The sequence below is a fragment of the Talpa europaea genome (assembly GCF_964194135.1).
Source record: "Talpa europaea genome assembly, chromosome: 8".
NCBI lineage: Eukaryota > Metazoa > Chordata > Mammalia > Eulipotyphla > Talpidae > Talpa > Talpa europaea.
The window spans coordinates 118,557,757-118,580,713 of record NC_140075.1 but is presented as its reverse complement, the minus strand read 5'-3'; the positions used below and the strand labels follow the sequence as shown (position 1 = coordinate 118,580,713).

General features: G+C 56.8%; 1 protein-coding gene across 1 annotated transcript; it reads right to left on the bottom strand.

Moving 5' to 3' along the window:
* Positions 1-10,352: 10,352 nt before the first annotated feature.
* GSC (goosecoid homeobox) lies at positions 10,353-11,938 on the bottom strand. The gene is made up of 3 exons (XM_084239634.1): positions 11,543-11,938; positions 10,892-11,151; positions 10,353-10,659 (listed from the first exon to the last, which is right to left on the bottom strand). Exons 1-3 carry the CDS (start codon positions 11,895-11,897, stop codon positions 10,504-10,506), a joined length of 771 nt encoding a protein of 256 aa, XP_084095760.1. The 5' UTR covers positions 11,898-11,938; the 3' UTR covers positions 10,353-10,503.
* Positions 11,939-22,957: the final 11,019 nt, after the last annotated feature.

Below are 22,957 nucleotides of genomic sequence, written 5' to 3'. Positions count from 1 at the left end.
GGGAGGCGAGGTGGGGCAGACAGGAGTGCAAGGAGCTCCTCTGCGTGTGCTCACGTGTGCTCATTGTACACATTTCTACCATGTCCTAAAATGAGAAGTCAGCTTGCAGTGTGCAGACTCTTTAATCCTCGACACCCGGCACCCTAAAGCACAGTAGATGCTTCATAAATACCTTCCGAACTGAACTTCCAGAAGCGGGGACTGCGGCTCAGCGAGGAGGGCGTCTTCCTGAGCTCTGCGAAAGCTTATTTCCCTGCCCACCTTGCTGCCTGGGCCACGGTAGGAACTTCTGGGATGCCCAGAGGAGCGCACCATGGGGGAAGAGGTATCTTCAGCAGAGGGAACAGCAATGGCAGATGCACAGAGGCAGGAGGTCGTGAGGCCTGGACACTGGCCTTTCTTTTTTTCCTTTCTTGGGGAGAGTCTGCTGCCAATGGCGTTAAAGACCCCTCCCCTAAATGTCATCCTGTTGTTTCCAGAAGGAAAATAATGAAGGTTTCCTACCATCAAAGAGTGGGGACAGCTCTCCTTGCTGCCTTCTTATGGCCCCTAAAACACAAGCTGAAACACTGCGGGGTCCAAGAACAAGTCCCGGTCGCCTTGTCATTGTAAACAATTGCATTATAGGGCAGATTTGGGGAGATCGTTAGCAAAGCAGGTGGACTCATTTCTGGGGGTGGCTGCAAAAAAATGATCACAAACCTGGTGGCTTAAGACATCAGGAAGTTACACCTGACAGTTTTGGAGGCCAGAGTCCAAAATCTAAGTGTCCAGGGTCCGGGAGGCCTGACCTCTTCCCGCAGCCTCTCCCCCAGGGCTTGTGCCCCGCCCCCACCCCAGCCCCAGCCTTCTCAGGGTGTGTCTCCTCTGCTTCCAACACCTCCTCCTTCCTCTCAGGACACCAGTCACTGGACTTAGGGTGCCCCCTCCATCAGGGTGATCTCATCTCGAGATCTCCAACTTGGTGACTTCTGCCCACAGCCTTTTGCCAAGTAAGGCCACAGGCACAGGTAGCAGGTTCAGACTCGCGCGTGTCTTTTGGGAAACACCACTTGACCGATGACAGGAAGGCAGGGAGGACCCGTGTGCTGTCCCCCAAGGACGCAGACGGAAGGCCTCCCATGAGCTGGGCAGCTCGCGCCTGTGTTGGAAGGGGCCGCCTGGTACATGGCAGGGGCACACGGTGATGGTGACCAGGCCAGGTAAAGAACAGACTCCCACCTGCGCTGTGAGGCAACCTGGACGTGGGAGAGGCCCCAAAGCCAAAGGTAAGAACGTCAGAGCCGAGAGGGGCCTGCCAGGTACAAACCTGTGGCCTCCCGCTGCTAGGACCGGCACCCAGCACACCCGCCACCATTGCATCCCGCGAGCCTCTCCGCAACCCTGGCAGGAAGAAGAGATGAGGCAAGACGGATGACTGTCCCTAACAGATGGGGAAACTGAGGCCCAGAGCTTGAGTGTGGTGGCCAAAATTTGCCAAGCCGGGAAGTAGGAAGGGCCTGACTTCAGATGGCCAAGCCACTCTCTTCTGCACCATCTTGCCCTCCCTCCACCCCCTACTTCACACTGATTTGAAGCCTGGCGTTGCAGCAATCAGCAAGGATAGAGGAAAAGCAGGGTCCACGCTGCCAGGGCCCAAGTGGCAAAAGCACGCCCCTCCTGCCCCCACCCGCCCCAGCGCAGGCCCCTCCCCCACCAGAGTTGCTAAGCTCCCAGGAGAGCCTTTGTCAGGTGGAGGGAAAGGCTTCCTGCCTCTGGCTTTGCTCTCAGAAAGGCATCCCCACAAGCTCCCCACCCCACCCCTGAGCTCGCAGAGGGCAGAAGCCTGGCTCCAGCTGCACAGGAAAGCATCCCCCGCGCCTGAGGGAGCAGGCCTGCGGCAGGCAGCAGAGTCCGGGAGCTGTTTAGGGCCACCTTGTTCCAAGAAGGGCCGGTCTGCTACACAAGCTCAGGGGAGGCCACAGATTGCTGCTTTAGCCTGCACAGCCCCCCACCTCTGCCGTCCCCCCAGGGCACCCCGCTTACTGGCCCCTGCCTGCCCCACACCCTGTTCTCACTCACATCCCTTGACCTTGAGAGCTATCACCCCCAATCTGGAGCAGCACTGGGGAACACTTGCCCAGTGCAAAGCTGCGTGCAAAAATCTCTCATAGACTCCAAAGGACTTTACAGCCTCTCACTGTCTTCACGATCGAAACTGACCTGAGTCCCATTCCATGAGATGGAGCAGCTTAAAACTCAATCTCTGCCAGTTAACTTCATGGAACTTCTCCCAGGTTTGCTGTTTGCCAGAGGTTTTGAGTAGAAATAATCCCTCCTGACAAGAAAGGGGTAGATTCTATGGGAATGCTGTAGAAATCCGTACAGAGGTTGGGGAGGGAGATGCAACAGGTATCAGGGTCTGATCTGTTCTCCTGAAGCACTAGAATCTCAAGGTGACAGTTGACATGAAGCTTGATTTATTGGGGGAGGGGGACATTACAACAGGATAGTGAACTCCAAGCACGTCCAAGGGTCTTAACAAATTCTTGGAACCCCCAAGAGATCAGGCCAAAGTGTCTGAGACCTAAGAAAGTCTGGAGTGTTCCAAGAAGGCTGCCTGGAGGAAGTGGCATTAGAATTTGGTCACCTGATGATGAAACCAACAAGCTGTTATATGCAGAAGAGGGCAGCTACACCCCTGTGTGTAGACGGAGCCAGATATAAATGAAAGTTCAGGGGCTTGGGAGACTTCTGCTCTTTCCTTGTGGCTGTGTGATCTTCACAAAGTAGCTTGACCTCTCTGATCCGGTTCCTTGTACAGTGGGGGAAACGGCGCCTGCCTTGCCTCCATCCCACGGTTATTGCAGAGACAGGGAGTTAATAGGTCGTAAGATACCACGCGCAGGCCGGGCCAGCTCTCTAGAGGAAGGACTGGTCCTAAGGCTGGATAGGGACTTGGAGTTCTGGGGGGTGGGGACTTTGAGGAGTCAGCTGCCCAAGAATTACAACATCTGGAAAAATCACTTTGATGAACTTGACTACCAGCCACAAATCATTGTACTTTAAAACCCCTTCCAAAAAAAAAAAAGTGTCTCTGAGTGAGATGTTTTTCTCTCCTTCTGTGATAGCAGATAGAAAGGACGCCAAGCAGATGCTGAGGCCGGCAAGGCCTGTAGCTGACCGTGCACGGGAGTGCCAGGCAAGCATGACCCTGGCCATCTCCTTGGCCGTCTTCTGACATCTGGTAGGGGACATCTGCCTGTTCCACGGGTTGGTTTTAAAATGCTAAATGGTAACCAAGGGCCAGACTGTGGGCTCTCACCCAGCCTGGCCTCAGGGCCTTCCAGCCAAGCCCTGTAGCTGGCAGCCCTTCCTCACAGGCTGCCTCCCATCGCCAAGCCTTTGCTCACTCGGTTTCCTCTTCCTAACAGGCTCCCCTGCCTATCACCATAGGCCCCAAACCACATGGCTCCAAGGACCCACTGCCAGAAGCCTTCATGCACCCTCTGGCCTGGTAATGGCAGGTCTCTTTGCTGCGCTACACCCACCTGTCTCTGTGCATGTTTTGGTCCAATCCTAAGCCCCCTGCAAGGCCCACCTCCTCCAGGAAGCCTTCTGGGGTGGCAGCATCCTCCACTTTGGTTTCCCTGGGGATGCGCATAATTGAGCACCTCTCACCATCCTGTTTCCAGGGCTCTGAACCGCTTCTCACACATGGAGATCGCTTCACCGAGAGAGCATCTCCTGGCAAGAACCATGTGTGCTTCCAGGTCCAGCCTCCAGCCCCATCACAGGGGCTGCCACTGTGGTAAGCCCCTAGAGAAAGGAAAAGAGGCCTCGGGCTAAAAAGTGTGCATCCTGGCCCTGGCTGAGTAGCTAAGCCTCCATTTCTGGAGACCAGGGGGTCAGAGAACGTTTTCTGTGAAAAATGGACGGTAAATATTTTCAGTTTTGCTGCCTTGACTGTGACTCAACTTGGCAGTGACGGGGGAAAGGCAAGACAGAGAGGAACCGGCACGCTGTGCAGCAGCAGCACCCGACTGCCAGAGCAGGGGCTGGGGCTTGTCAAGCCCCGCTTGGGAGGACAACCTGAGATGGCATTTAACCCCCTGCCACACAGCCCTCAGGCCACGCTGTGAAAATCCCAGGACCCTGCCCTGTCTCCTCACCGCCCTTGGTTTCATCCTAGCACTTACCACATCTGAAACGATAGCTGGGCCCTGGGTGAGTGACTGTCTCCCCCAATAGATCCTCCAACACCCGAAGTCGAAGTCGTAGCTGGCACAGACTCAGCCCCCTTAAATGTTAATGGACCAGTGGAGGCCATTGCTGTTACTATCCTTGCACTATAAAAGTCCCCAGTGAATAGGTTTGATTGCTCCTAATTAAGGGCGTCATTTGGCAGGGTAGAAGGGGCACCCGACTGGGAGTCCAGGAGTCACGCTTTCCGATGGACAAATCACAGCTCACTCTGCACAACGGTGACAATGACGCCGGCCCCACCAGGGGCGGGATTAGACAGAAGAGAGGATGAAGCCCTCGGTGGGCCTAAAGGTAAAAGCTGTCGCAGTGGCTGGCATGAGGTAGCAAGGCGATGGCACCTGAGGCTGGGGAGGCATCAGGGAAGGACAAGCAGGAAAATGAGGAGACCCGCAATCGCCCAAACTAACGCAAGATACCCCCCCTAGTTTTTACAACCTCTGGGCACTTGCAGAAGATAATTCCCCTCCTTTAAAACAACAAACAAACAACTCTACACAAACATCTTCCATAAACACAAAAATAAACCAAAACGAGCGAGGGTCTTTTTAGAGTTTTAATCACAGTCAAGAACAGGGTTACGTTTTCATCCGCTCACATATGTAACACAGTCCATCACCAGGCCGAAACCGAAAGAAAACCACGGGGGTGTCATCAGGCTGAGGACGAGGGAGGGTCGGGGTCTTCAGTCCTGCCCAGACAGGTCTGAAGTCTTCTTGCTGCAAAAGCAGACACGAGACAAAACCAGCAACCCTAAAGGAGAGGGGCACGGGGGGCTGCACCCCTTCAGGGGGGAGGCGAGGGGAGGGAGAGTGTCTTTGAAGGTTCGGGTGCAGCAGAGATCATGATGCACGCCAGGGTGGCACTGAGGATGGGGCGGCAACACACGCGTGTGCACATGCACACATGCACCTTCCCACCCCGTCCACTTCAGTAGAAAGTGATTCACTTGGTTTCAGATTTAAATATTTATTCCTCAAATACAAAACAATGCTGAACATGCACACCCCCGACGTCCCAGCATCTGGCCTTCATCCTCGGAACATCTTCAGATGAAAGAACAGCTGGGATTCCCGACTTCACAGAGGTCTGAGTCTTCCTCGCCGAGGGGGGAGCTTTCCAAGTGCTCTGGGCCTCCCTGTTTCTTGCAACGGGGCAGTTTTATTTTTCTGGTCCCACAAGTGGCACTTTGAGGGGTTTCAAAGGTGGATTAGCCCTACTCCACCTGGAAAGAAGCATGTGTTGGCCTGGCCGGGGAAGTCAAGAACTGGTCTGGGACATGATGAAGGCGGCACCTTCGCTGAGAAGCTGGCGGCCAAACACTGCCCCTCGTGACCGAGACCCACGCTGGCCTACCCACGGGCTGTCTCTGCAGTGACCCCCCCCCCCTGCATGGCCATCAGGGCCCCCCAAAGCTGCCAGCTCATGCTCTCAGGAGAAAAGTCCTGGCCTGGGTGTCAATTCAAGCCACCTTGTGGCCACGTAGGACCATAGTCAGTGCCCCGGGAAGCCTGTCTGGGCTGCTGCACCATCCTGGTGGCCACTCTCCAGCTTCTCACCTGGACTCCGTCTTGTCTCTAAAAAGTTTTTATTTTTAAGATATTTCTGACCCACCCCACTGCCCCCCCTGCAAATTTCAGACCAGTTACCAGGCCGGGGGCATGACCATGGTGGATGGCCAGGCTCCGGAGCACAGGGAGCTCGGCCTTCCTTGGTCAACAAGGAGAACATGTCCCCCGGCTCTCCCCGCAGGCAGTGGCCTGGGGCAGGCTGGATCCCCACCAACAGCACAACGGGGCCAAAGCATTTCCCGGGCTTGGCAGCAGACTACCAGTAAATCACCGAGGAAACAACAGGACGTCACAGCCAAGGGCTTCCCACTAATTACCGCCTCTCTCAGCCAGCCAGGTGAGCCCGGGCACAATCTCGGCCCGGTCAGCTCCACCCGGCTGCTGGGTTCAGCCAGTTGACTCTGGGGGCTTCGAAATTAAGAAAACAGAAGGCAGGGGGGCACGAACATCTAAGGAAAAGAGGAGGGGCCGGGAGAAGAATGTTTAAGATCTCTCTTTGCTGATGCTTCCCAGGGCTGGACACTTGAGAACTAGCGAGGCTTGCAGGAATCCAAAAATTACAGACCCACTTTAAAATGCCACAGCAAGCCATCCCTCATGCTGCTTGTTCCGTGGGCTCCCCGGACCGCAAAGACAATGGCCTTTTCTTTCTCTCCAGATTTAAAACCAAGCCATGACAAAGCCATGACATGGCCCTGGGGACAGGCTTGGGGACATCCTCTTGTCCTCTCAGCTAGTGAGAGGCCCCGAAAGACCCAACACTCGGCGGGATCTATTTCTTCTAGAACTTACAAGGCGCTCTGGACAGATGACTGTTTTGCTTTCGTTTTACTTTTGAAAAGCTTCAAGGTCATTTCACAAACCTTGAGGACCGGATCCAAGTCCACTCCCAATTTTCTCCTTCATTCCAAACCTCCTTGTCCTGAACCTCTTAGGGGAAACGCAACCTGTGACATCTTCTTATCAGATGCTTTCCTAGCTCCAGGGTAATCATGCTTCATTTCCTCAGTATTGTCCTCACCCACAAACTCCTAAACCAACAATTAAAAGGAAGGTGCATGCCTTGTTTCTTAATTCCAATCCGGGCCTGCAGGGCATTATCCAGCTGACTTGAGGGTGTTTTTCAAAACACACAATAACAAATGTGTCAGACGCTCTGCAGGGATCTTGCACTAGCTCTAATCCTCTGCCCGGCCCATCCTGCAGGTGAAGGAACCCTTCCTGGTCACTTGCAGCCCATGGCCCGTCCAGGTGGAGACTTGCACCAGGGTGGCTTAAAGGCCACAACGTACCAGGCAGGAAATCTACCTCTGTAGAGGCAGAAGTTTGCATTTGCACACCTTCATTGCCAAGAGGAGGGCCACTGAGTGGGTGCACTGTGGGACAAAGGACAGTGAAATGGGGGAGGAGAGGAAGATACAGAGGTAGGAATCTTTGGGTGGGGTCTCAGCATCTGAACTATTTTACTGAAGTCACTTTAAACCTCATAAAATTCAGAGTCCCGTCACCCCTACCTCCCGGCTGCCCACCCACACAGAGACGCCAAAATGGAATCTGCCAACTTTGATTTCGCACATGCCCATTCAAACAGCAGTCTTCACATGAGGCTTAAAACCTTGGCTCAAAGTTCAAAGGTCAGTAAAAAGCAACTTGGCTTAAGAACTGTCAGGGAGGTGCATCCAGGAGCTGTCTGCAAAGCAATGATTTGCAAGCTCCCAGCAAGAAGGCACCTCCAATGGAGCCCTCACAGAAGCTGAGAATGCTCATGTCATGGCCCACATGCTCCACCGTCCCAGCCTCATAGATTCCTTGTAGCCAGGGCCCTCCTGGGCACCCAGAAGCTACCCCATATCTGGCTACCACCTTAAGAGAAGACGGGTGTGAGAAGCCTGTGCAGGCCTGGGACACCCAGGGACTGCTCTGCTGAGGGCTCTCAGCTTCTACTTCCCATCTGCAAAATGGGCTGCAATCCCCTCCCAAGGGCCCAAGACTAACCAAGGTTGGCGGAACACCAGCCTGCAAAGCGCTAGACCAGCAACACTGGGGGTTAGAATCGCCACTACTCTTTGCCAGAATCTACTGACACTTTGTGCTGGATTCATTCCTTTGTCCCCAAGCTTTATTTGTAGCTCTTGTATCGCCACCAGAAAGGACAGTCTGGTTTCTGAGATAGCTTGATTTATGGGAAGCTCTGGTCTTGCCCCTCACAGATGACAACCGTCACTTTGGCCCTTTATGTAAACTCTGCGCCTCCGTTTGCTCCACGGTGAATCGGGGTGGGGGGCGGTGCACAGGCAATCACCTGGCTCAGGCCTCGCCCGCTCCAGCACCTACACACACCGCTTTGCAACCACATGATCTGAATTCCCGCTGAAGACAGTTACAAGGCCCAAAGGCGGCTCCTGAAGGTTAAGCACCTTTGGGTGCTGGTCTGGTCTGGTCGGGGAAATGCAGGACCTCCCTCATTCCAACAGCCAGGCTGGGACAAAGGGTAGAGCTGTGTGGCTGATGGGGGGATGGAAAGGTAGAAAGACCACAACCAGGCCATGCCGACATTCCTCGCTGCAGCCCTGACATCCTTATTCCTGTGAGCTGGGCCCGCCGCTGCAACACCTCCCAGAGATGTGGGATGTGAAGGGGCTTTTTCTCTGCTCACCTGCCCTAGACACCCTGGGGCAGCTCTCCTGCTTCTGGCTCAAGGACCAGGGATTAAGGGGAACAGGCAGGCGGGGAGGCATCTGAGAGCCACTGCAAGAGTCCTTTGATATGAACATATTTCTCCCCAGAACTGGGGCAAGTGTAAACATTCCCAGGCAGGGCAGAACACTCAAATGATGTTCCCGCTTGTTCCCTACGCGCAAGCTGCGTGTGGCCACAGTACTTAACCTCTGAACCTTAATTAACTAAGGCGAAAACATTCCCTGTCGCAGCATTTGAGAGGTAAATGAGATCGTGTACATAAACCTTAACTGCTGGGCCTACAGGAATCGTCGCACCACTTAAAAAAATAAGTAGCTGTGTTGATGGACCCCCTGGGCCGAGCAGCACTCTCCGGGCATGGGTGCCTTGAATGTCCGTGGGAGACATACTAGACCATGCCCATTTTACAGTCCTGGATGTTGAGGGGCCAGGGGCCCCCGCAGTTCACCCAAGGTCACAAGTGATGGCTCTGGCTGTGAGCCAGGAAATCTTGGCCCTTGAGGCCAACCTGGCCCCCTAGCTGCCTCCTCCCTTCCTCTGGGGACCATCCTTTTAAAAAAAGAGTAAGTGGGAGTCACTCGTATAACACAAACGTCATTTCACCTGTGCCAGGGGTCACTTTCACCTACTGAAGTTATAAACTGGGGGGGAGGGGATACCCCTGTCTGTAAAAAGCCGTGGCTGCATGTGCCCTTTCACAGCCATGCTGCAGCTTAGGCCGGGGGGACAGCGTGCGTGCCCACAGGCGGAGCCCCAGGAAGAACCAGCTCACCTTCTCCTGGCAGCAGGCAGCGGGCCAGGCCGGGACACTAAGCCCGAGCTCGCTCATCTCTAAGACAGACTTGCTGCAGCATCAAGGAAGTCGAACATCCAATGCCATGCCTGCTGGCCCCGGCCTCCGCTTCAGCCTCCCGCCATGGTCTGGAGAACCACACAGAAGAATGCCCTTGTCCTGTCTGTCCCAAGCGCTTAGCAGGCACTGGGCAGCTTCTCCAGGTTTTGTCACGCTGCTGGCCACAGCCTCCAGGTAGTTCCTCCTCCAGTCCACAGAGCACAGAAAGGAGATCTCAGCAGGAAAGGGAAGGCACTGCACCCCCACCCCTGGATGCCAAGGACGCAAGCAGGGCCACCGTCACTCTCAGACCCAGCTGGCCCTCAGAAAACGCAGCACAAGGCCCTGACCAGCCCAGAGCCCCAGACGCCAGGAGAGGCCAAACCCGCTCAGCACCACTTGGCCCAGGGGCGCACAGCTCGGGCAGGGCCAGGGAGGTGCCAAGCTACGTGGTGGCATGAAACCGCCTGCCCCAGGAAGACAGCTGGAGGCATCTCGCAAGTCCCAGCAAAGCACCGGGAGAGCGCAGGCCAGGCCGCTTAAGCCCACCCTGGACATTCCACCTTAAGGCAGCGGATTTTCGCTGGAAAAGGGCCGGGAGCTCAGCCGCCTGAGCAGGCTCAGCCAGGTTCTCCTCTGCCCACCCCTTGGGAGAACCCCCAGCGGGCAGCCCTCTGCTGATCTGCCCGCAGGGTGGGCAGCAGCACCCCTGGGAGGAGGCAGCTAACTTCCCAGGGTCACCCCTCCCGGGGCGACTGGTTTCTACCCGAGACCCTTTCTTCTTCTGCTTTTCTGGACAGGTCAGGCTGCTCCATTTTTCTTCCAAAGCTACAGACTAAACAGCCCTGTCTTCGGGCCTCGGATGGCGGTGCAGGAGGAGAAAATACAGAAAGGGGCCCGTCGACATGGCCATCACTTTATTGTACTGACACCGTTAACTTAACTATAAATACTACGGTGGGGAGCGGGGCGCGGGGCCTCGGGCTGGGGGGCTGCGAGCCCCAGCGGGGCCCCCACCCCAGACGCCGACCCTCCGGCTCTGTACACTATTTACAGCACCTCTCCCTTCCTCGACCCCCTCCCACAAGGCAGCGCGTGTGCAAGAAAGTAGCGTCGACCGTCTGTGCAAGTGTCCCGAGTCGGGCCGGCGCGCGGCCGTCAGCTGTCCGAGTCCAAATCGCTTTTACCTTCGTCTTCCCTCTTCTCGGGGGACGCCTTCGACGACGGCTTGTTCCACTTCTCCGCGTTCTCCGACTCCTCCGAGGAGGACCGCTTCTGCCGCCTCCACTTGGCACGGCGGTTCTTAAACCAAACCTGTTGCGCAGCGGGGACCAAACAGCCATTAGGGCGCGGGGCGCGCCCCCCAACTCGCGGGGAGCCCCGCGCGCACGACCCGGCTCCCGTGTCCCGGGCGCCTCCCCGGGCCCACGCGCTCCCCGGCAGCCCCCGTCCCGCCCCGGGCGCGTCTGGAAAGCGCCGGGGCCCCGGGGCGCGCGGCCCGCCCGCCGGGCCCCAGCCGCAGGGAAGCGCCCCGGGCCGCGCGTACCTCCACCTTCTCCTCGCGGAGGTGCACCTTCCGCGCCAGCTGCTCCCTGGTGCCGACGTCCGGGTACTTGGTCTCCTGGAAGAGGTTCTCGAGCGCTTCCAGCTGCTCGTCCGTGAAGATGGTGCGGTGCCGCCGCTTCCGCCGGCAGTGCAGCTGGTTGAGGAGCTGCAGCTCGGTGCGCGACAGCGTGCCCACGTTCATGTAGGGCAGCATCTGGTGCGGCACCGGGGACACCAGCACCGAGCCCGGGCCCTCGTAGCCTGCGGCAGAGGGCGCGCAGGGTCAAGCGCCCGCCCGGCCCCGGCGCAGGGCCCGGGCGCCCCCCGCGCGCCGCCGCCGGACTTGGAGATCCCCAGCCCGGGGGCGCCGGGGCCCGGGGGTGCGCGGGAGCGGGGCGAGCGTGCTACGGGCCGACCCGCGCACGCCCCGGCCCGGGGAGGGATCCGACAGCCTCCCCTCCCCGGCGGGCACCGAGCTGCAGTCGCCGCGGGCTCCCGTCTGAAGTTGGCCGCGAGCGCGCGAGCCCCGCGCGCGGTCGCCAAACAGTCGGGCCGGGGAGGGGGCGGCTTTGCAGAGGACGGGAGCTCGGACGCGGGGGAGCGCACGGGCGCCCCGGCCACCCCGCCCGGGCCCGGCGCGCGCGGAGCCTACCTGGGGGCGTCGGCACGCAGGAGCACTGCTGGGCGCCCAGCGGCGGCACGGCCCCGCAGCAGGCCGGGCCCACGGGCGCCGCCTGCACGTGCAGCTGCCCGTAGAAGTAGTTGTTGTAGCCCAGGCGGGAGCCGCCGACCGCGGCCGGGAGGCCCGCGCCGCCCGGGGCCACCGGGCGCGGGTAGAAGGCGCCGTAGTCCGAGGACGCGCCGCCGCCGGCGCCGTAGAGCGGGTCCCCGTGCAGGGCCGGGAACACGACCGGGGCCGCGGCGCTGGGCGCCCCCGGCAGCCCCGGGTCCTTGCCGCGCGGCCGGGCGGCCAGGATGTTGTCGATGCTGAACATGCCCGCGGGCATCCCCGGGCCCCGCGCCGGGGCCGGGCGGCGGGGGCGCGCCGAGGAGAGCGCCTCGAGGTGCAGGGGGGGTCGGCGCGGCCGCCGCGAACTAAACCGAAAGAGACGCCGGCGAGCGCGCAACCCCGCGCCCCTCCCCGCCCTGCGCCCTCGCGCCCGCCTCCGCCCGCCCCGCGCGCGCTCGCCGCGCCGGGCCCGCGGGCAGGACGGAGCTGCGCCCGGCGGAACCTCCAGTCGGTTTTATACCGAGTCGACGTCATCCTGGATTTGGTTCCTGGTAACGCGCAGACGACACACAGAACCAGATCTGGCCCTTTCGCGTCCTTCGCTGGGGGGGCTTGGGGAGGGGGCGGGGAGAGGTGCCAGGGGGAGGGGGCGGCCGGGGCCGCGCAGAGATTGTGGATTGCGAATTAATGAAATTAACCTAATCTCTTCCATGCGGCGCGCCCGCCGCGGGCCGGCCGAGCTGGGCGGGCGCCCTAATTGCCCCGGTTAATCTCATTAATTCCATTGTGCGCGGCAGTTAACAGCTCCCCGCCCGGGCCCGGCCCCCACCCCTGCTCCTCGGGCTGGGTCCTATTATTGGGTGCGATTTCCTCTGCCTGTGGCTGAAATTCATTGTGGCCAGTTTCACTCCGGGGCCCCTTCGCTCGCCCCCCGGTCGGGATCTGTTTTGTTGTAGCAAAGGCGAGCGGCCCGGACCAGGCCGGAGACGCCGCTTCTCCCCCGGGCCCCCGAGCGCGCGCCGCCTCATTTCGTCTCCCTCTTTGTTTGATCTTGAGGTTCCCCCCACCCCCCGAAGGGAATGGGTCACCCCCGCCCTCCCCAGTCCTTTGGGTTTTGCTAAGGCAAACTCTTGCGAGGGCAAAGGACGCCTGGAGAGGTGCGTCGTGCGCGCTGCGAGATACCAGCACGTTTCGCAGCCACTTGGGGTCTGGAAACTCCCGCGGCCTCCCCGAGGCCACCGCACCCCCCACCGCTGAGAACCGGCCCCAGAAGCAGCAGTCTGCAGCGGGGCTCCCTCCCCGCGCAGTATTTTTTTGGGGGGGCGGCGGTGTTGGCTAATCACTGTTTTTGGAAATGGGATGTTTTCTCCCCCCAAGAAAAAACTTGTTTTTAACCCCACAACCCCCAACCGGGGCTCCAGGGCTCCCCGACACTCCTCCCCAATCTCGGGGGGGCGTTTTTTCCTTTCGACTTGGCGGCTGCCACGCAGGCCCCGCCGCCCTGCGCCCCGCGGCCTGCTCCAGCCGGGCCCTGCTCGCGGCGGGCGGCGGCGACGTGGGGACCGCGGAGCGCACGGCCCGCGCGCCGGAGCCGGGGAGGCGCCTCCGGCCCACGACGGCGCGTGGGCGGCCGAGGCCCCCGAGAAGGTAGGCGGCGGCGCGCGGGGCGGGAGCGGCCTCGGACCCGCGGGCCGGGCGCACGGCCCTGGAGCTCGCCGCGGCCCTCGGCCCCGGCGACTCCGGCCCCTTCTGGGGGAAGCCCCGGGCCCGGGGGAGCCTGCCCAGGGCTCGGGTGGGGGCGTGGGGGGACACCTCGGGCTCCCCGGAACCCCCGCCCACTGTGTGTGCGCGTGTGCGCGCGATTTCTGAGTAACCAGGGGGCGCGCAGGGTTGTGTGAAGTGCCCGCCGCCGCGAGGCTCGGGACGTGGGCCGCCTCCTCCCGGAGCTGGGGCCGCGGGGAAGCGCCCTCGCCGCCCGCCCTCCCGGGCTGAGAGGCGCCCCAGCACGGAGCTTCGGGGGCGCGGGGCTGGGGCGGCGCGCCCGGGAGAAGCCAGACGGCCGCGCTGCGCCTCTGCCCCGCGGCCTCGCGGCGTGGCCCCGCGCGCCCCGCGCAGCCCGCTCCCGGCCCCGAAGCGCCGCTTCTCTGGCTGGAGAGAAAACGGAGATGCTTTAGTAGGAAGAGATTATGGCAGGACCGAGATGGCTCCCCATTTGGGAAGGCGGTGGATTTTTTTTTTTTTTTTACCATAAACACCACCCCTAGGGAAGCAGTTGACCCTCCCCTTCGGAGAGGTCACGTCTAGGGGAAAAGTGTAGCGCCTTGTATCCTTATCCTACTCATTAAGGATAGAGGCTTCCCCCTCCTTCTGGTCGCGGACTAAAACATCGCCAGGTCCCTGGGTGCACGTTCCCCGCCAGCCTTTGCTGGGTTCCATCCTGCGAGGCCGCCGACGGAAGCCCAGGGCAGGCTGCACCTCTGCAGGGCTGGCTGCTCTGCGTTCGCCGCAGGCGCGCCCGGGGCGCGGGAGTGGCCCTTTTAAGACCTTTGCTGAGCTGGGGTGGGGGTGGGCGCAGACGCCCGCAGGAAACCTTGGCGGGTTTCTGCAAAGGTGCTCAAGCCAGGACCCGTGGAGACTTCCCTGCAGACCCGCACACACCCCGTCATGCCTCCTGCCGCCGCCTCCTTGTTCTTAATAATCAGATTTAGAAAACTCCTGGACTCCGCGCTGCGCCCGAGGTCCTCTGGCCCTTCCATTCGGGCCCTGGGAGAAAGCGCCTCGCAGCTCGCCCGAGCCACCGCGCTCCAGGCGAACCGCTGTCACCTTGCAAATCATCTCTCCCCTCTAGGCCTCTGGATTTTTAGTTGACCGAACCAAGGCCGACGACATTTCGTTGGGTCCCTTACATTGAATGAGGTTGGGTAATTTGTCCCCCATTTACCAAGGAGGTTGAGGGGTGCGCTTGGCATTTTCTGCTGCTTTTTATTGGGACCCATGAGTGTGCCGGCCCCACCTTCACCCAGGACAAGGTCTCCGTGCGCTGGGTCCACACCTCGGTGCTGCGAGGTCCCGGGGACCCTGAGGCCACCCGACTCCAGGTATTCATGCAGTTCTCCGGGAGCTCGCCCCCGGGCGCTGCGGGGGGCCTCCCCCTCTAGGTTACCCCGCAATCTGCAAGCTCTCCACTTTGTCTGCGGAGAGGCAGGCGCTTGGAAAAACAGTTGGGGCGCAGAGCCGGCTGCGCGCCGCCGCCGCGGGTGGAAACCCACAAGTGTCCGCGACGCGCTGCACAAACAATCAGCGGCCTCGAGTCCCGGCTCCATTGGAATAACAAATGCGACGCACGCAAATTGCAGCCTCGAGTTGCTAAGCGATGGTCGGTCGGCCCCGCACGCACCGCGCAGCATGGGGGGACCGCGAGGGGCCAGAGGCGGCCGGCGAGCGCTCGGGTCTGCGGCGCAGTAAACACGCCGCTGATTTTCCCTATTATCACCCAAACACGATTTCACACAAAGCAATCACCACGCAGAAGTCTATGAAAATGTGTCTGTCGAGGAGTCCGTCGCCCCGGTAATAGTCCTCATTTTTAAGATATTAAAGAGTAGATCAGTGGATTCCTCCTGCCTCGGGGCTGCTGGCGGGCCAGCATCTATCCAGGCGCTTTTGCGCGCCGGTCATCGCTAAATGGATTCACAGCGCGCAGATTAAATTGCTTCTCCGGTTTAAAACAAAGTGCCCAAGTTTGGGGCGTGCGTCTGGCCATCTCCTCCCTCCTGCCCGAGCGCTTTCCCTGTTGCAGGACACCGTCGCCCGCCCGCCCTCCCCACGGCCTGGGCTGGGGGAAAAAATGGACATGGGGCCTCCACTTCTTACGGTTCATTTCAGGAACTTTCTTTTCTTAATTCTTTCAGCCTCTTGCCCGGTCACAGAGCAGAGTTCATCATCGGTTGCGTTTCAGGGGGATTTTTCGGGCGTGCGCAAAAAACTGGCGTGTCTTTTCCCGGGGTGCCGGAGCTCCCCGGCGCGCGGGGATGGGGGATGTCGCCGGGTCAGAGGAATTAGGGACCGTGCGGAGACCTGCCTGCGCCAGCGCGCAATGTCAAGGCAGCGCACATTGGTTTTATTGTTGGTACTTGGGCTTAAAACACTCACACACACACACACACACACGCATACACACACACCAGTGTCTCAAAACCAGTGCGCAAAACCCGTTCCTTCCAGAACACCTCCAGGAGCCCCGGAGGGTTTTTCCATGAGCTCGGGTAGGTGGAGGTTGGCGGGTCTGTGCATCTGCGGGAGGCTTCTGGCCGAATTTTCCTCCAAGTTTTGCACCATTCCAAATAAACGCACCCCGATGAAATCAGCAAGGTGTTAGGAAAACTCAGCCTAACAGAAAGAGGGTCGAAAAATGACCGTTCGCGCAAAAAATCACTCCTCCTGGTTTCCAGGGATGCGGCATCATTTCAGGGGCCTCAGCACCCGGCTGCAGAAATCGCTTTGGGCTGCGCTATTTACCAAAGTTTGTTTCAAAGTGACTGCACCGCTGCTTTTGCAAATCACAGGATGCAAATGACGATCATTTGTTCTCGTGAAACTTTCTCTTGAAATGATTAGCAAAGTCAGTCATTTGGAAATTAGAGCGAAGGCACAGACGTCCGAAGCCGGTGCTAACCGATATCAGCTTCTAAAGTTTTCATTCATGTAAACCTCATTAATGAAGATCTTTTATTTAAACGTCAAGGGGATTTGAAATTTAGAGTAAATTATGAAGCTTGTATGTCTAGCCAAGTCATGGGTCAAAAGCATTTGTGAAAAACTGCTAAAAGAGCATATGGTTTTGAATTTTTCTACAATGACTAGTGTTTAAATAAATTGCTTGTACTGCTTAACTTCATGTGTAATTTTGACAGAAATTGGCCTATAGCCTTTTGATATGTAAACATTTCAGCCTTTTATGCGGTATAAAAAAGACACTTGCTCTTTAGGATCAGTTCAGGCAGTCACCCTGTAATTCAGCAAGCTGGCACCTACCATTACATTCTTGCTGGATTTCAACTTTCAAGTGGCAGCCTCGGGAGGGAAAAAAAAAGGGGCAGAAAGAAAGAAAGAAAGAGGATATTTCAAAAGCAATGTCCATTTGGGATTAAAAGCTGCAAATGAGATGAGAACGTGCCACTTACTCTCTGAAAGAAATGGATAAACCATAGTTATTAAAGAACATTTTCTGTCATTTTTCTTTAAGCCAGCCCATCTGAAGGGACACTTAAGCAGGGCCGGGACTGACTGGCATGTCATTAAATGCTTGTCTCCGTCGAACACACAAATAGGTGTTAAAAATCTAGGTATCGCTTTAGGGTGTTACCAGAGAAATGACTCTGTGTCGCAGAACCCATTAAGATGCAAAAATCGATCCGACTCCGAAAGGAATCATCCGGGTCCGGAATTGCGGGACACGCAAATGGCTCGTCTGAGCCACACGGCTTTTCCGTGGGAGGCTGTTTCTGCAAAGTTGGTGCAGGGCACTGCTTCAGACTTGCCTCCGGGCTGCCTGGGTTTCTGAAACGGGTATAAATCTGCATAAACCCATTTGTTGCTAATATATCCGTCCCCCCTGCATAAGCTTGGAATGTGGATTGGAAGGCCAGTCACGGGAGGGTGGGGGGTGCCCTGAAGGTTGCAGAGTGCTAGACGGGGCAATGCTTTGACTTCCTGCACCCAGGCAGGGCAGACGCTGCCGCCACCCCTCTGTTCTCTGGGTCCTGCCCACATTTGTGCATCAGTCACAGACTTTCCAAGAGATGTCACCTCTCTTATGAAGTTCTGAATGGGGGCCCAGAGATTTGGGGACTCCACTGCCTGGTGCCATTTCTTTGTATACTGTTGAGCTGTTGAGCTGCCAGCCCGGGGCAAACAGATCCTCTTTATTTATAAAAACCTTGCTGGGGCGAAATTAAGAAAAAAGACTCTCTGAGAAAGACAGGAGGAGGTGTTTTATTTGCATTTCTTATGCATTCCAACACATCACATTGTGGTCTGCGAACCGGAAAGCAAAGGACACATTTCAGCACAGAAAGGAGGCATCGGGGCTTTTTTTGGGGGGGGTTTTCTAAGCGTTCCACATTCCTGTCTAACCTTTCTGTCCATTTTGAAATGAATCAGGGTCATTTTTTTTTCCATAAGCTGTAGTTTTAAAGTTCTTGGGAAAACAGTCAATTTGCTAATAAAACAGTTCCGTAGCTTTCAGCTGCTTCCCTTGGAGAAACTTCCCCCAGAACTGTGTTTGTATTCATAGTTAGCGAGATAGGTATTTTGGGTAAAAGAGGAACACTTAATACTTAAAAGATAATTTGGGAGGTTGAGGGTTTTTTGTTTTTTGGTTTTTTTTTTTAAAGAAAGAATGTCATAAAATAAAACTGACTCTTACAGGCAAAGCTGGCCATGCCTGGGGGACTGTCATGAGGACAAAGCTTTGTCCGTGGAGCTGACTCCCGTGAATGCATCACTTTAAAGAGGACTTAATAAAATGGTCATTTGCTGGTACGTTGTCTTAAGATCTGGATGTGAAATTTCTGTCAGGTAGCCTCCTTGAAACTGTTTAAACATCAGCGTGCGGATACAGACAAGCCCCTTCACAGATGTGTCTTGTCCTGGGAAACGTGTTCCAGCGTCCCTGTCCGTAGGTGGTGGCTTGAAGTTTTCTGACCTCCAGGGGCATTTCCTGGGATCAAGAATTCCTATCTGTCTTCTAAAGGAGCAGCCAGATTCCCTGGCCCGTTGCTTCTGTGCAGAAACCAAGGCTCCTGAAATCTGGAGAACTGGGTGGAGTCATGGGAAATGGAAGGAACTTTCAGAGGTTACAGGTCTTGCTCCTGCTCAATCCCCCCATCCAAAAAATCTGGCGCTGTGACTCAAGGTAGCCTGACCTGACCCCGAGCAGAGGAGGCCCAGCCCTCACTGCATCATTCAGGTCAACCCTCTCTGCTTGTCCCCGCTGGGAAAATGCCAGGGAATGCTCAGCAACAACCTCAACTTTTATTAAACTTCTGTTGCACTTTGTCTTTCCTGAGCCAGGAGATGGGGAGTTTTGCACCCCACCACACCTTCCTCCACCCCTCACACCTTCCTTCTGCACAGTGGACCATTTCTAGGTCAGTCCCTGCCAACACCTGCTCCCTGGTCACCCCCTTTTTGGAGTGTGTGTTTCTTTTCTTGTTCGGAGGGAGCTCCCTGCAGCAGGGCACGAAGCTGCATGAGGTTTGAGGCACACTGTGGATTTGGTTTCACTTAGCAGTGAAATTCTTTCTGCAGACCAGAAGGTCTTGGGTTTAAAATCACAAGAGTCTATCTCCCATGTCGTTGGGTTGTTGGTAATTTATGTATTATGGGGAAAAGTAGTCTGTTCATAGTAATGATAGCTCAGGGAATTCCGCAGACGAGCCAAAAGTAGGACAGTTGAACTAAAAAGAACCTCTCTTGTCTACATGATACCGCGCAGGATTTTTTTACAACAGGTCCCTAAAGAACATTTTATTCTCCTCTCCTCAGGTTTGTAGAGTCATTTTCAGCTCTGCCTGGTAGGTCAGCACAACATTTGCAAGTGCAGTGGTGACCTCAAAGCCCACTGGTGTCCAAGGAAGGACAGTGCTTTCTGGGAACTCTAGAATTCTGGATCTTCAAGCATTTGGATCTTCAAGGACCTCCAGTTGGCTCTGAGACAGGAGCATAAGCTTTTGCTAACGCTGTCCACATTCTGATTGAAGCCATGGCCTTTCCTGCCCGGCTTCTGCCCCCTCCCCCAAGCCCTCAGAGGGGCAAGTTAACCAGGAGGAAAGAGTGATCAAGTGAATTGTGACTTGAAATAATTTTAAAATCACTTGTTCACTGTTCAAGTCTCTCATAAAGATAAGCAGCAGCGGAGCTGCTTTTCCAAGCAGAGGTTTTCCACTTCCGATGCGGCAGACATGGATACGTGTGGCGAATGCACACCACGCCTTAGCTCAGGGCAATTCTTTGTTGAAGATTTCTCGCTCCGGGCGCTGGAGTCACTGTGAAATCTCCCTCTTTGACTTTCTGTTGGCTGAACTCGCCTCCCAACCTAGTAACGAATTGCCTTTTTATGGGTTCATGTTTTAAATGAGAACAAACATCTACATCCTGAGGAGCGGAGCAACGGAGACTAGAATTGAGGGCTGGCAGTGACCCTGTCAAAATTGGGGCCAACTTCTTGTCTGGTTGTTCTAGAAAACGGAGCTAATGGGCCTGGCATGAAATCCTAAAGGCTGGCCCAAGAGGGAGAGAGAAAGAGAGGACCCTGCCCACCTGCTCTTTGGATGGTCACTGCATTGCTGGGCAACAGTGCGTCCACTGTCTCCTCTTACAGGAAGGACACCAAGACCACAGAGAGGTCATTTTCTGCCCAAGGTCACCAGACTAAGGACTGCATTTGAACTCAGCTCCAAAGTCCTCTTTCTAATAGACTGTGCCATCTCCAGCAAAACTTTGTTCCCTGGCACCAAGTCCCTCGCCCCCCTCCCTCTCCTGTCCAGCAAGACTGTGCCCACCTGCAGGGACAGCTCAATCCTGGTGCCTTGCCGGCTCCCTGCCAGCTCCGCATGTCCACCCGGCTTCTTTGTCCAGCTGTGTGAATGTGGCCTCTGCAGTCTGAAGCTCTGGTGTCATTATTGAGGCCTTCCTGCTACAGAACAAATCCTCCTGGACTCAGAGGTTACTGACCTGGGCCTACACAGGCCGCAGTGCCTTTGACTGGCTCTGTGTCCCCCAGCAGCTGACTCAGGCCACGGGTGCAGTGCATGTGCTGAATAAGTCTTTGTTTAAGAAAAGAAAACTTTGCACCCAAATCCCAGCCAAACACCAGTAGCAGGAGAGTGTTAATTGGCCCCGTTGGTGATCTCCTGGAGTAGATAAAAGAGAAGAGGGGGAAGGTGAGTCCATCTGTCCATCCATTGGACTGGGCAGGGCCCCGAGAAGCCGGCCAGCATGCAGCCAGTGTGTGCTTCAGAGTGGCTGAGCCCCTGGGACACCTGCGCCTCTTCAGCACACCTGTGCACACAGGCAGGCGGTCACCTTTGAGCTGCGGACAGACGCTGATCCAGGTGGAGTGTGTGGGGCCTAAATGGAGAAAGCGGGAAGGTCCCCAGGCCTTCCTGGGTATGTTGCCATGGGGGCCTCCCTGTTCCCATCTGTAAAATGGGAGAGCGGTCGGGCCACCACCTGGCTACTCCATTCTGGTGAACATCAAGCTAACCCCCAGCAGTGCGGGGTCCCAGAGGCTGCAGGACTGCTTGCCGGGAGGGTGGGGTCCTCCAAAAAGTTGTGTGTACCCCCCAGGCGGGTTCAGCTTTAAACTCTGCCTTCAGGGAAGGAGGAGGAAGGGGCTGGTTTTCAGCTCAGAGTCCATCTTGACCCAGGCTCCTCTGCTCCCCCCACCAGGACTAACAGGTGGCAGATGCTGCCCCAGACCCTGCTGGGCAGGCATGCATTATTCTCAGATTAACCCACCAAGGGAGAGCATTTAAGGCCCCCAAGGAAGTCTTCCCTGGAAATCCCCTCCTCAGGGGAAGGATGTTTGTGGCCGGGGGCCACCTGCACCACCAGGTTCACGGTAGGTTCCTAAGCCAACCTGGCAGCATGGCGGGGGGGCTTCCTGTGCCCTGCTGCCCTGACACCTCCCAGCCTCATGGTGAGACATTGAAGGACTCCCCCATAGGGTGACCCCAAGCGTGTGTTCCCGTGCACCTGGCCTGTGGCACCCACTCGCTGCACCAGCACCCACAGCTCGATCTTCTACAGGATCTCAAACATGAATGAGTTAATACTTGGAAGGCAGGTAGAACAATGCCTGGTACGTACTAAAAGCCATTATCACGTTTGAGAAATACAAATGCAAGAGAAAAAGATCCAGAAGCTTCCTCTGTGGAATTCACAGCAATGAGCAGAGGCCGCTCATCTCCAGGGAGGAGGGGTTGGGGCAGATGGGAGGGGTCTGAGCTTTATCCCGAATGTTTTACTTTTGCACAAAGATACAACATTTGTGTTTTACTTGTGAAATGATGATTCGGTCACAGGCAAACCCGGAACCTCTGCACCGGGAACCTCCACTCCTCCCCTGCACAAGGGCCCGCGTTATCGGAAGGAGCGCCAGCCGCAGCCCACACCCTCCTGAGCGCCCCCACCCTCATTTCCTCAGCTAACACCTCATCACCAGCAAACAGGACCCTTAGAAAGGAGTCCCACTTGCTAATGACTCGCTCCCCTGGGTTCCCCAACTGCAGCTGGGGTGTTGGGAGGAGGGGAGGCTCCTCAACGGACAAATGACTGGGTGGAGTCTTAAAACTGGATTCAAGTCCCAAAACCTGCCCCTTGTAAATATCAGCTCCTTGTCCTTCTCATCTCCCCCCGGGGGTCCCACTGTGTCTCGCGTATCTCCTCATTCTTGAGAAAGAAGTGGGGAGTGTGCGCGTGCACTTGCAACTACAGCCGTCCCTGCATCCTGGTGGCCAACAGTGGCGGCCACGTGAGGGCTTCACTGTGTGTGGATGCAACTGAGCAGAAATCATAAGGAATGAAAACAAAGCATGGCTGTTAGAAAGGGCGGAAGTACCATTTTGCCCTTTCAGATAGCTGTGTGGTCTTGGAGCTGATCTTTATCACTTGCCATCTGGGTGCCGGGCATGGTGCTACACGCTGGAACATGGGGCCTCCCTGCTGGTGCAGGGGTTAAAGTCTCGGCGCTGTCAAGCTATCGCCAGCCACCGCAGCCAGGGAGCTACCCACATGGCACAGCAGACCTCTCCTGCCTCGCCCGCTGCTCCCCTCAGCAGTGTATTTCAGTCAGTCTGCCTGTTCTGTTCCCCACTCTGTCTCTGGTGGATCCTCTTACCCCCGCACCTCTGGCTTACACCCCAGTTTTTGTATGCATAAATCAATCTTTTTTTAAAAATGTGTTGAACATGAGCAAGACCCTGACCTCACAGAGCTTATACTCCAAAGAGATTTCCAGCCATGAAAAGCTCTGCCTAAGGAGGAGATGAAACAGGTCATCTTAGTGGCTTGCCGCGTGAACAGGGACAGGCAGTGAACATCACCGTTCAGTGCTGCCGTGGACACTTGCAATGTCCGACCTGCTGGGACTCATGTACACTCATAAATTGAATGTAGATTTCAAGTCTGATTTTTTTTTTTAGATTTGTTTTTAAATTATTTATGCAATAGCTGGGATACAGGCCAGAGGCGTCGGAGGGTGAGAGGATTCACCAGAGACAAAGTGGGGAGCAGAACAGGCAGAAGGACCAAAGCACACTGTTGAGGGGAGCA